Source organism: Cryptomeria japonica, chromosome 7 (assembly GCF_030272615.1).
Source record: "Cryptomeria japonica chromosome 7, Sugi_1.0, whole genome shotgun sequence".
In the NCBI taxonomy this organism is placed as follows: Eukaryota; Viridiplantae; Streptophyta; class Pinopsida; order Cupressales; family Cupressaceae; genus Cryptomeria; species Cryptomeria japonica.
Genome location: NC_081411.1, coordinates 532,455,595 through 532,469,510, shown reverse-complemented (window position 1 = coordinate 532,469,510; position 13,916 = coordinate 532,455,595). Strand labels below are relative to the sequence as shown.

Genomic DNA, 13,916 nt, shown 5'->3' with positions numbered 1-13,916 from the left:
TTTTAGTAATTTGTCAGTCTTGAAGAAATCTTTCACAACTTTTGTAACATCATATTTAAGAATGTCCCAGTACTCCTGAAAGAACGTCGAGGGGAATCCGTTGGGACCCAGGGTCTTATAAGCACCCATAGAAAAGACATCCAAACGGACCTCTTCCGAGGAGATAGGAGCAAGCAGCTGACAATTATCTTCCTCCTCAATGACATTCAGAAGCTTGCTCAAAAGGCTATCTTGAAGAGACACATCGTTCCTTCCAAACTCCGTGTAACATCCTATGAAAAATTTAGTGGCACTTTGTTCGATTATGGAGTCACCTGTGATCTCCTAGTCAAAGTCATCCCTTAGAATTTCGATGAAGTTCCTTCTCTTGTGGATGCATGTCGATCGGTGGAAGAAGGCCGAATTTTTGTCCCCTCCTTTCAGCCACTGAATTCTGGATCTGTGTTTCTAGTATATTTCCTCCGTAGAGAGGATATCCTTCCAACTCTTGTGGCACTCCTCTTCCTCCATCAAAATAGGGTTGGGGGGGTTACGAGTAGCCATAATGCTCTGAATTTGTTCTAGTCTGGAGCCAAGAACCTTCTTTTTCTTGAAGATGTCTCCAAAAGTAGCCTTATTCCAACCTTTGACTTCTATGTTGATGAGTTTTAATTTCTCCACAATTCTGAACATAGCAATCCCTTGAACCGGGGTAGCCCACCAACTCCTAACCAGATCTCTGAAATCTGGGTGAGAGGCCCACATAATCTCATAGAGAAATGGAGGGGGGGGCCTGGTAGGGTCTATCCTTCCAATGGAGCAGAAGGGGGTTATGATCAAAAGCAGTCCTTGGGAGCGTTTTAAGGAAGGAATTATGGCCAATGTCCCTGTTGGTGGAGACAAGGAATCTATCCACTCTGACTTGAATTCAGTGCTTACCTTTCCTATTATTCGACCAGGTGTAGGGGGCACCCTGGAGGTCAATATCAACAAGGCTAGAAACATTAATGAGGTTGGCGAGCTCTCCCATGCTATCAGTAGAATCAACAAGGCCACCACACTTCTCAGAGGGGTAGAGGGGAGTATTAAAATCTCCCACCAGCATGTGCTGAGCCTTCTGGTTTGCCAAGATGAGTTCAAAAATTTCCTCCCACACCAGTCGTCTTCCCACCTTGGAGTTGGGCGCATATATGTTAAACACCTGCCAGCAGTGTTCGCCTTGTTGAAAAGTAACCGCTAAGAAGTTCTGGTTGCTAGCATATATCTTACCTTGAACATTGATGGGGTCCCAGAGGGTAGCAATGCCCCCAGAAAGCCCCCAAAGCATCCACATACAGAAAGGCCACCCCCGACCAGAGTTTACCAACAATAGTAGCAAAAGTTTGGTAGGACATTTTGACTTCCTACAGAAGGCAAATATCAATTTTCATTTCCAAAATGTATTGTTTTATAGCAAATTGCTTTTGGGGACTGTTGAGACCCCTTATGTTCCAGGAGAGGAACTTCATTTGTTATTTTTGTTGATTCCATCAAGGGTCAGTTGTCTGCCCCTTGCGATGTCCCTAGCCATAACTTTATGTCTCAGCACCCTTTCTGAGGGTCTTTCGACTTTATTTTCAGTACCCCCCACATCTGCTTTCTTGGCCTTGGGTTTCTTCTTCTGGATCATACATTCTTCATTATTTGCCCGAGGAGATCCAGGTGGTGATAACTTCAAAAGAGAGGACGTTGACGGGGAGTTTTCTGTTAGAATAGACCTTTCCTCCTTACTAGGGGAAAAAGTGGGGGTTGTGATTAACAACTTATTCACAGCAATGGGGGACATAGCTTCATCAAAGATGGAAGCTTGATGGGTTGGGGGGATAGGAATAACAAAGGGCATGGGAGAGTTGTTCTCCGAAGGCAAGCCGGGGGGTGGCAAGGGATCAGGGGAAAGGCGGAGATTCTTCAACAGTGGGATTTCACCTTCTTCCAGGGGAATAGTTGGGGTAACAATCTTCTCAGAAACCGTCGGGGATTTTAAGATTTCAAGGATCTTGTCCATGTGGGGGTAATCATCAAGGATTTCATTCACATTGGGCAACCCCAAGGGAGCAGATCACGAGGGAGCACTTGGGTTGATGGGATCAACCAAGATGGCCTTTTCTTTAAGCTTGGGTTCTACAGACACTGGGGACTTACACTCAGTGTAAGTATGACCTTGTTTATTACATTTCTGACAAAAGAGGGTAGCATTTTCATAAACAATAGCCTGGGACCATTTTCCCCACTTCGACTTTAGAGAAACAAAGTTGGGGAGAGCCTTATTAATCGCAACATTGACACAAAACCGTGCATAAACCAACCTGGATTTAGTGACAGTGACCGAATCCGCTGCAACATAACTGCCAAACGAGTTCCCGATCCAACGGAAAATTTGTTCATCATGGAACTCCAGTGGAAGGCAAGGTAGTCTAACCCGGACAGGGGCCATGCGGTTGAGTTCGTTTGAGGGGTCAAAGCCAGGCTTCCATTTAGCTAGAGTTAGGAAATGCTTCCCATAAGCCCAAGACCCTGATAGGAAAAAGATCAAGTCTTCCTCAGCATTGAACTTAAATAGGAAGAGACCCCCAAGCATTGCCGAGATGTCAACACTACCTTTCAGTTTCCATCGAGATTTTGCCCATCTCCTGATCATATCAATAGATGGTCAGAAGGAGAAGAAACGACCAACAATCGCGAGGTGAAGGGATGAGGCGATTTTGTCCATGAGACTGTCTGAGAGCTTGATCTTCGTTCCCTCTTCCGTTTGGGTAAAGTTGGCCAAAGCCGCTTCTAAGGTCGTATTAGTGGACCCGAGAAGGACATTCTTCTAGCTAGACTTGGAATCCTTCTTACCAATCTCCGCATTCCCATGTCCGACAGTAGTTTCCAGCCCGGGGGGGTGGTATATTCTTCCCTCCATCTCCAAGGCCAGAGTCAATCAGAACTGGCGTGGAGAAAGGAGTGTCAAACTTGGCGGTTTCTTTCGTATGACTCACATACCGTGGGGTCCCAACAGCATAAACAAACAGCATGTGAACCGAGCGTGGTATCAAGTTGGGGGTCCAGTTGCAGGGAGGGAGGGACCTCCCCAGAGGGGGCGGACATTCAGGGGGATCAGATTCAAACGGTAGGAAAGGTGGGAGAGTTGCAGAGCGGGAGCGGGCTTGTATATATGTTACAATTATGAATATAAAGTTCTTGTTTAAAAAATTTATCCATTACTTTCAAAATTAAGTATTAATAGTTATTATGTTCAAATCTAAAAATGAACAAAAAAAGTCACTTTGGTAAACCATTTTAAAGAAACAACCAATCATATGTATCACTTAATATCATTTTTAAAAATATATATCTTGATACACATATTTAGATTTAACTTTTTAGATATTTTCCTACAACTCAAATAAGACATAACTAATCGGACTATCATTGACAACTACAAACAATAATTATAAACTATCAACACCAAAATATATATCAATTTTTCTCTTAAAAAATTCAACAAACTTAATATAGAAAATTGAGTCCACAACCACTTGATCCTCCCCTGGGACGGTCACCAAAGAATACTGTTTATTGAAAGACGTTCAAACGTGTCCCATGCTTTCTTTGCAAGACTTTTCTGAGTTTTAAGGAAGAAGTGGAACCTTCCATGATATTCAAAGGTCCCCTTTTGAAATTTGAAACTGAGAACAACCAACACAAGAGCGTTGAACCCCTGGGAAGACAAAGTCCCAGTTGGACCTTGTATTCTAATTTCCGAGTTCTCCCCATTCCTCACGCTCACGCTCTTTCCCCAGACCCTGACCATCCTTCTCTATACACAGTCAAACAGTTTACCTGCCCTCCATGCCTTATAAACACCTTATGCTCTTCATTCTTCATACCCTTCAAACGCTCCCTTACAAGCCTTGGAAACTTATTCAACTGCTTTGTGTTATTACTCTTGACTCTTATTCCTTACCCGATACAGAAAATAATCAAAAATAGACATGACGGAAACAAGAATGGACTTGGACAAATCCATTATCATTAATCAAGCATTCCATGGTTGTGAATTGGCAAAAGACCTGCAAAACAAGCTTCATTCCACATCACAATCTGAACTAGATCTGAATGATATCATAGGGCCTTCTGTAGAAATTGTAAACACATTCGGTAAAGTCTTAGAATTGCTTGGCTACAATTCTAATCAATTTGTCCCTGATGAAGATATTCAGAGAATTGGGCAATCACAGGCCATGCCCATCATAGACAGCAAACTGTATGGGGCCTCCTCACTCACAAATTTACGTAGTCCAGGCAAGCTCAAATCCCCTGCTGAAAGTTCTGACAAGGAAAAACCAAGCGAGGAGGAAAGTCCTAAAAGAAGGTATATCAACATAGCCTCCACTTTTTTCTTCTTCAATTACCTTTGTTTTATTATTAATTTTTAAGTCAGGTCCATTACGTGCATACATTCTTAAAAGATTGTTTTTAAATCAATTATATGCATTTATGATTGTTAGATGAACTATGAAAAAATCATATATACGTATCGCTTTATATGTATATAAAACAAATTATGAAAGGCAAAATGCACATGAATGGTGCAGAATTATGGTAAAACATAATCAGTGTTTTCACAGAGGTGGGGATGGAAAGGAAGCGACAAATAGAGAGAATTTGTGTTATCATTGTCATCTGTAGAATGCCCATTTTTTAATCTCTGTAGTCAAAGTCTCATATATATTGTTGATTTTCTAGTCAAAATTTCTGTCTACAAGACAATAATTGTTCAGTTTAGAATTCTTCTTCCAGTTCTGCCTTTGGTGGTGATTACAATTTGAAAATGTCCTGTTTATAAAACTTGTCAGTTGGGTGCAAATACAGCTGTCTTCTTACCCTTTTAGACCTGCTTGATATTGAGCGTTTGAGCTTGTTTGAGCTGGTGGAGCTCAAACGCTCAAGAAACAACCCATGTTTATTGGGATATTAAATTTAGAGATGTTTATTAGGAAAATGATCATTCAGTCATTAAGATGCATTATGGTTTTACTAGTTGACTGTTAAATAACTGAAGTTTTGATTTCTTATCAATCAGGACTATTGTTATTTGTTTGAGGTGATGATACAGTTAACAAGCTGCGAATGATCTTCATGAAGAAGTCGTCAAAATTTCAGTTGTGTAGCACCCAGTCATAGATGCCACGGTGCATCATGAATGTTGATTAGTGGATTCCATCTATTGGTAGTTTAGGGTCAGAGGTATTTGGTCTAAGTTATTCTTATGTTGTGGTCAACCATTCTATTTATATATCACACTTTTCAACAGAACATTAAGTTCAAACCTCACTTAATAGGGATGTCTATTAATGATTTAGGGAAACATTTGGTCTAAACACTATTCTTCCGTTGTGGTCAACCACTCTATTTAAATATCACACTTTTCAACAGTCAAACAGCCAATAGCAAATTTATAGCTTATCTATATTAAAAAAAAAAAAAATTGTCCTAATTTTATTGACCAAAATTTACCTTTGACCATTGAACTAGTATGGTTTGAGAATATAGGGCTGGTCAATAGGTGGACTATTTGTATGGAGACCTCTTCTCCTTCATTGACCACAATATAAACTTATCAATAATTTCTGACCAAAAAAACTATTCTTAAACATCAAATGATTCAACAATAAACTTTTACCAATAAAAATAAAACAATTATTTATCACATTTACCTAAAGATATAACTTAAATTCACCATTTGGCCAAAAGATCCTCATCCTCCAAATCCACCTGCTGTGTTTTCTAATTGTCCTTGTATCATGCCACTAGAATTCTGAAGCATATTATTAGGGGAATACAGTCAATTCATCTTTTTTCTATTTGTAAATTCATATATATTGCTTAAATTGCAGGAAAAATTTCCCCAGATGGAATTTAAGGGTACCTGCCGCAAGCATTTCTGAAACCGGATCTGATGGGCCGACAGATGATGGCTTTTCGTGGCGCAAATATGGGCAAAAGGATATTCTAGGGTCCCAGTATCCTCGGTATAACTACTCTGTCCATCTTCTCTAGACAAGCTAGTCATAGTTCAGTATAACCCAATGAGGCCTATGTCTAAATCGGTTTAAAATTGCTACTGAATTGCAGAAGCTATTACAGATGCACCCATAAAACTGATATGGGTTGCCGGGCTAAAAAACAAGTACAGCGGGCAAATGATGATCCTTCATTCTTTGATGTAATATATATAGGTGGTCACTGCTGCCAAATCAATCCCCAAGTCCTTGAAATCCAGAATTTTTATGGGCCTCCTCAGATTGGTTCCACCGGCATGCCAACAGTTCCAAGCACTCTCCTCTTTGGCGGTTCACAGCCTGAATCTTCTACAGGCCATGTATTGCTGTCTGCCATTCAAGGGGAAACTTCAAGAAGCCTGTTAACCAGAGACCCAGTTGTTTGCAAAGAAGAAACTGACAAGGGTTATGATTTTGGAAAAGCCCCACTGTTCCCATACAACCCTGATTTAGTTCACATGACACAACATGCAGAAAATCCAACAGAAAACCCTAACCTAATGGACTACTATAGGTTTTGGGGTGCAGGGCAACAAGATCCGAGCACCAATCCTGCAAACATACCCCTTCCTCTGTTTAGGGAAGAAAAGAATCTGATTGATTTTCTTCCTCAACAGGCAAAAGAATATCAGGGTCCTTCATGCAGTGAGGGAGAGCCCAGCTTTGTCTCCTTCTTTGGGCCTTCTGTGGGATCTGAATCAAGCTTTATGGATATGATGGATTCAGGGGACAGTGTAAGCCCTCATATGCAGGCCTCCAAATCTGAATTCACAGATGCTGTATCGGGGGAGACATCTTCTTCCCCTATGCTTGATCTAGACATCATGTTCCACACGGTAAATCTGGATGCCCTAATCCGTTTTAATGACATAAACTCCTTCTAGGGCTATCAGTTAATCTCTTCTGCTAACATTCCACAAATTTCTCATTCTGGTTTTGTATTTGTTTTAATAGGATGAGCTTTCCGAGCATCAGCTGGGAGAGAAGCTTCCATGGAACATTAAGAAGCCATAAAACATGTCTTCTTAATTGTGAGGGCAGCCTCATCAAGCTTATTTTGTAGCTGTAGAACAGGGAGTAGTGGCTAGAGAGTAAGATCGTCTACCTTATTCTTTTTCTAATTCCATGTAAAAGCATTTACTGCAATCTAATTATTTGCTCCTCTCGAGCAAGGGAGAAACCCCAGACTAGTTTGTCCTTATTGATTTTTGTAAGCTAATTTGATGGAGATATTAATTGCTTCTCTTTCCCAACTGAACATGGATCAAGAGTTTGGAAAGATGCAAAATCAAACCAATTTTTTTTCAGATTCAAAAATAGAACAATCTGTTACTTGTACTCATGACAACATTTTTACTCATGATATCATTAACATTTTTACCATTTTAGAAGATAAAAATTAAAAAACTCACAAATGTTAGGACCATGTTAATTATATAATTTTTATTTAGGAAACTATTATATTATATAAGGTATCATCTCTAGTTTTCTCCTCTTAATGATGATGAATTGTTGGGTGTGCTTGGAAACATTGATTCCAAAAATTGTATGTAGTTTAACCCAAAAAATCTTGTATTTGAATTCTTAAAATGTGGGAAACTAATTTCATTTAAATACATGTTTTTTTTGTCCTTTGTTTGAGTGTTGGATGTTGTTCTTTTTCTTTTCTTTTTTTGGTGGTTTTGGTTGTTCTATATCTTGTAGAATTTGTTTGTTTTACATGATGAATAATTGACTAAAGTTTTGTAAAAAGATTGAGAACCTTTTAAAAAACCCTTTACCATTATCAAATACACATGTAATTAAAAATTTATATATAAATTTGAAAAAAGTCAAAAAATTCAAACCAAAACAAAACAATGTTAAATGAAAAAATTGTGATTTGTGTGTTATGTATTCATTGTAATAACCCACTTTACTTAACCCAACAAAATTTGACCACTTTTTTTTTTTGTTTTTGTTTTTCTTAATCATTTGTGTTTGATTCAATCGCATACTCTAGGCATCCATCCATTAGGATTAGGCATAGGCATTCATCCATCTAGGATGAGCATCTAACCATACGAGCTAGGCATCTGTCCATACGGAGCAAGAGGTTTCATCTATCCAATACGGGATAGGCATCTACCCATACGAGGTAGGCATCTATCCAATTGGGATAGGAGGTGCTCTGGCCAGAGACTTAGACTCATCAGGACCATTCGGGTCCTGAGTCACTCACTAAGTACTACACTCCTCTAATAGGAGTGCACTGAGGTCGCCGTCCTTAGGAGAAAACAAAATAACATAGTGCAAGCTTGAATTCTGCCTCGGGATTTGGCTTAAAGCATTGGGAAGTCAAGCGAATCTATATGGGATTCCTTCTGAGTATGCATTGAATTACCATTTTTTTATTTTACACTTACCTTTCAAATTAGGATTCTTCGCAATCCTTCTTCTTACCAAAACCTAGACCCCATCCATGAATGCCTGAGTACTAGGGACAACTCCATCCCTAGACTGCCTACATACCCGTTTCGGCACGGGATCAAGGCGTAGAGTATGTAGTTCTATCTTCTAATCTATGGTTTAATGTAAACTGTTTGGTGGGTACGCAACCCTTTCTAGGGTCAATGTCCCAGACAGTTTCTTTGCGGTTGCTACCCACGATGGTAGCACTTAAGCAAAAGGCTCAAGATGGCCTATTACTTGTGGCCTAAAACAACTGGATCCTAATACCTATCATAGGCGTCACCCTTGATCCAATTATCAATCGTCAACAACTCTTCGAGGTTAAATCAATTTCATAAAAGCATTTCACTCAATCAGCCCTAAAGGGGTTTACTATGGTTTAACTGAACGGATGTAAAATCATTTAAGGATTATCTTATTAGATTATCGATCCAAGGGGGATTACCTGCCCCTTGGTTTTTAACTTCCAAGTGTCCCTTATTACTCCCCGATGATTTATAGGGACGATGCCACAGACGTTGTTGATGCAGCTTTTTTAGGCGTTAAGTGCAGTAGTTCAACATGACGGCATTACCCATAAGCGTGACCCAGAGGCACCGTAAATACCGAACGCTGCTAGGTTTTGGTTTTCTGACTTCCTTTATTTAGTTTTCTAACTAAGAAGCTATGAAAAAACATCATGCTTGAAACAATTATGAAATGAATGTACATAATTAGACATTGCAAAGTTTAATTAATTGAAATAACTACTTCGATGGCATTCATGTACCACTTGATAAAAATACCATCCTTCTACAACTAAACTATTTAATATTGAAATATAACTTGCATGACAATGACAATTATGAACTCACATATTGATAATTAAAACGTGTAACTTGCATGAAGATGATGAAAATGTAACTCGCTCGTCAATAAATGCAATTAATGTATAAGTAATTCGCATGAAGCAAGAATAGTGTAAGTTACATACAAGGTTAGGCAATGTTTTATTTCTACCATGAGAATAATCACTTATAGAGTCACTGGTTCAAAAATAGCAATTAGTTTAGACATTTGACAATTTTGGTTCAAATCATGAATTAATTGTTTTTTATGAATCTAAAATGCCAACTAAGTGACCCAATGAATCTTAAATAGATTGAAAGATTCTAATTTTAAAAAACAATTATAAATTTACTAAAGATAAATTAATTGTAAATTTACTAAAGATAAATTAATTGTAAATTTACTAAAGATAATTTAATTATGAATTTACCTAAGTTTAATTTTATTAAACTAAGATTTAAATTAAAAAGAAATTTACAAAATCCAATTGCCAAGAAATAAATTTATGTAGTGGCTTTTTAAGGCCAAGTGGGAGTGGGGGCCACGGGTCCCATCACCACCGTGGACCTGCGGGTGTAGGCCCGCAGTGATGAGGGGACCGTCGTGGTCCCCTCCACTCCCCTGCGGCCACTGTCGTAACAGTGAGCGTAGGGTAGTGGAGGGTACCACTCCCGGCGGTAGTAATAACTCTGCCCCTTGCATTGGCCCGTTAATCCATGCACCAACAAAAAAAGATGAAATTTATTCTTCGGACTTCTTCATACTATTTACATATTTTTTTTGTATAAATTTTTAATTATATATATATGGTTTTTATTCCAGTTTATTTAATTATGTGTGTGTGTGTGTGTGTGTGTGTGTGTGTGTGTGTACAAAAATAATGTTATTATAAAAATGAGAATAAGAATTTAATCACAGGGATGAAATAAAATAGAGAAATTTGTTTTCAGCAATATACAAATAACTAAATAATCACAGAGATAGGTAAATGCTTAAATTTTGATTTCACAGTGATCATATCCAACAATTTTGCCCTTATGTTGAGATAATCAAAACTTTCTTTGAGAGATTTTCAGGAAATTAATATTCATAGAGAGAAAGATTTCTGGAATAAATAAATAACAGAACAATAATGAGAAGAATTCATGTTTGATATACTATTTCTCATAGCGAGATTTCTCAATACAAGTGATTTTATGCATAGAGAGACAAATTATCTACAGAGATAAAAGAATTTGAGTTTTTCAAAAAAAAGAATAGAGATGTTGAAAAGCATGATTTATTTTCTTCTTCTTTTTTTTTTTTATTCAAGATCTTCTCTAGATTTCAAAAAAAACAGAAAAAAATAGAATCTGATTTCTTTATTGTAAATAGATTAACAAATAAAAGAGAAATCTACATTTGTATTTTAAAAAGAGAAGAAACTTTTATCAATGTATTTCTTTAATGAAAAATAGATTTCCTTTCTAATTAATCTATCTAACAATTAAGAAATGATTTCCTTCAGAAAGCTATATTCAACTAAAGAATCTAAGAAAAGATATTTCCCTTGAAAATATAAAAAAATTTACATAAGGAATTAACAAATGCAAAGAGGGAACTTGGAGAAGCCTTTTGATGTTGAATCATCTCCAAATCTTCAAGGCTAGCCTTCCTTGATCCTTCCTTGCAAGATTGGAAAAAATTTCTTCAAAACAACCTTAACTATTCTCCAAATGAAAATATGACTACTAAAAACAAACTATTTGAGAAAACTTTCTTCAAAGAATAACCAACTCCCTCTTTTGAAAACTTGCATACAATATATAGGAAAAATCCCTTAATTCCACTATCTAGAGAAATTAATTAAGAATGAGATTCTTTTTCCACTATTGGACCCATGCAAAATTGATTAATATCCTAGTGAGGGAGTTACATGCAAGGGAATTTAAAGAATGAAGATTCCTCTAGAAGCTTCTAATTTCTCCTACAACATGTGCCATAATTGGGAATGGGAAAAAGAATAAATAAATAAATAATGCCTATTTAAATTATATTCTCCAAGTGTGTATGTGGGTCCATTATTCATTCTTTTATAATATATATTCAATCATTTTCAATAGCTCAACCAAAAAAATATAATAGAATTGTATCAAATCAAAAGTGATAAAGGAGGGTTGTGACATTCATAGGAAATAAGGCTTAAAAAAAAATAGAACGGATGATAAAAATGTGAATTTGTGACTTCTAAGGTTGAAGCTTGAAAATTTGAGTATTGATTCCTCCTACCTTCTAAATATGAACGATTAAAATGTAGGACAATTTTCTCTAGGTTGTAAGAAATATATGATCCAAGAGGAGGAGTGGATATTGGATGAATAAACATTTTCTAGATATTTTTCCTATCTTTCTTATTATTGAAAGTATTTATATTTTTTTATAAAAATCAATTATTTTAATAGGTTTAAATTATTATAAAATAAATTGAAAGTTTAAAAAGAGGAGTTAAAAAAAAAATTATATTTATATAGAAATATTAAATAAATAATATGTTTTTGAAATGAATCTTAAATTTGCAAATATGTATTACGCTTTGTCTTTTGTATTTTGAACATGAAATAGTTTAGTGTCTTCACAAAAAGATTCATGTATTATTTTTTTTACTTTTTGTTATAAGGACGAAATTGCCATTCATCTAGCTCACTGTCATTGGTTTCAAGTGGTATTGGAGTTCTATTTGAGATGCATAGCCCCTATAATTAAATATTACAATATTAGATTGATTATGACTTGTGCAATCAACTTGCCTTCCAAAAGGTGCTTGGAAGAGGAGGGAAGGAGTTGCTAGTGCAGGTAGAGAGAATGGATAAAGTGAGAAACATGTTGAGAGTTATGAAGTGAGATTGGATGTTCATAAGGACTATTTTAAAAATTGGAAGAGGAGAAAAATGGAAGTTGGTAGCTTCTCTCATAGTTTGCATTCAAAGAGCTAATTAACATGTTGAGAGTTATGAAGTGAGATTGGATGTTCATAAGGACTATTTTAAAAATTGGAAGAGGAGAAAAATGGAAGTTGGTAGCTTCTCTCATAGTTTGCATTCAAAGAGCTAATTAACATGTTGAGAGTTATGAAGTGAGATTGGATGTTCATAAGGACTATTTTAAACATTGGAAGAGGAGAAAAATGGAAGTTGGTAGCTTCTCTCATAGTTTGCATTCAAAGAGCTAATTAATTTGCTAATAGAAATTGAAGACTACCTAGATATTGATGAGGGAATCAATCCAAGAAGACTAAAATAAGCTTGGATCATGTTAAAAAGTCACAAAAACATTTGGTGGAAAGAAGTCCATACTAGAAGAAATAGAAAAGGGTTTAATGAAAAGAACTTCCATTAGGATTGAATTCTTGTCAAGTGGAAAGTTTTTTTGTTTTTTTTTTGTAAATTATAAGATGGAATTGTTGTAGTTGGAAAACATGATACAAAGGTAGTTGAGTGTAAAAATTTATGCCAGAAATTTCTTTGTTTTTTTGTTCTTTAAATGAACCCTGTTGTCATTGTTTTTGGCAATGTCACAAAAACAACATAACCCTTACAAACTTTGTCCAATTTGTAGTACATGTGCTCTAAGCATTCTTTTTGAGGTAGTCTTTATTCTCCCTCATGTGTGATTTAGGACCCTCAAATCTTGATTTGGAGATTCTAGTCCTTTTTTGGGTCTTTTAAGTTAGTTTTTGTGTTTTAGTGTAAATTGGGTTCACAAATCCGAATTACACCGCTTTTGTGCACACAAGTGTAAATCATGGTTGTTGGTGTAATTATTTATTCATCTTGGATATAATTACACTTTATTTAAGTTTACTTAGGTACATGTATCTCATTGTAGTTTGCATATGAGACACTTAGGGAGATGTGCATACATTGGGAGTGTGTATGTAGGAGAATTTCCACCTTTTATGGTGTGGTCTTGTTATTACTTTATTTTATCCACTTATTGTGGAGTGATAATTCCACCTTCGGTGGGTGATCCACCTTATGTGGAATATTTTACTATTTCTCCTACCTACCCCTACCTACCCTTGCATCTCATTGAGCCACATGTCATCATTGTGTGCTCTCTTGTCTCTTAGCCTTTCCTTTATAAGCAGGCTCATCTACATTGTTTGTAATAACTTTTGATGATCCAGTTGATCAACATTTTCCATCATTGGTAGGAATATAGTTTATTCTTGTCACATTTTGTTCTCTCTTATTTTTGCTTTCCATTGCCTCTAGATCTTGGCAAATTCTCACATGGTATTAGAGCCATTAGAGTGACATTGGTTTGCCAATTAAGAGAAATTTGGTGCTATTTGGGGTTTTGCATTTTGGAGCTTTCTATTGCAAGTTATTTTTGGAGCTTGCTAGGTCAATTTTGAGGTCACCATTGGATTGAGGAGGTTTGAGAAAGTCAAAATCGCCTTTTATTTCATTCAAATCCGACATCTAAGGCCAAATCTAGAGTCATTTAAAGGTGGAGGGTGGTGACTTGTCCCAGAAGCGATCTGGAATTTTGGAGCATTTTTGGTAAATTTTGTCATCGCCATTGCTCTCA

General features: G+C 36.6%; 1 protein-coding gene across 1 annotated transcript; it reads left to right on the top strand.

Moving 5' to 3' along the window:
• The first annotated feature begins 3,762 nt into the window (after positions 1-3,762).
• Positions 3,763-7,397, top strand: LOC131031165 (WRKY transcription factor 6). Its single transcript, XM_057962210.2, has 4 exons — positions 3,763-4,375; positions 5,901-6,035; positions 6,139-6,901; positions 7,020-7,397. Exons 1-4 carry the CDS (start codon positions 3,996-3,998, stop codon positions 7,077-7,079), a joined length of 1,338 nt encoding a protein of 445 aa, XP_057818193.2. The 5' UTR covers positions 3,763-3,995; the 3' UTR covers positions 7,080-7,397.
• The last annotated feature ends 6,519 nt before the right edge of the window (positions 7,398-13,916 follow it).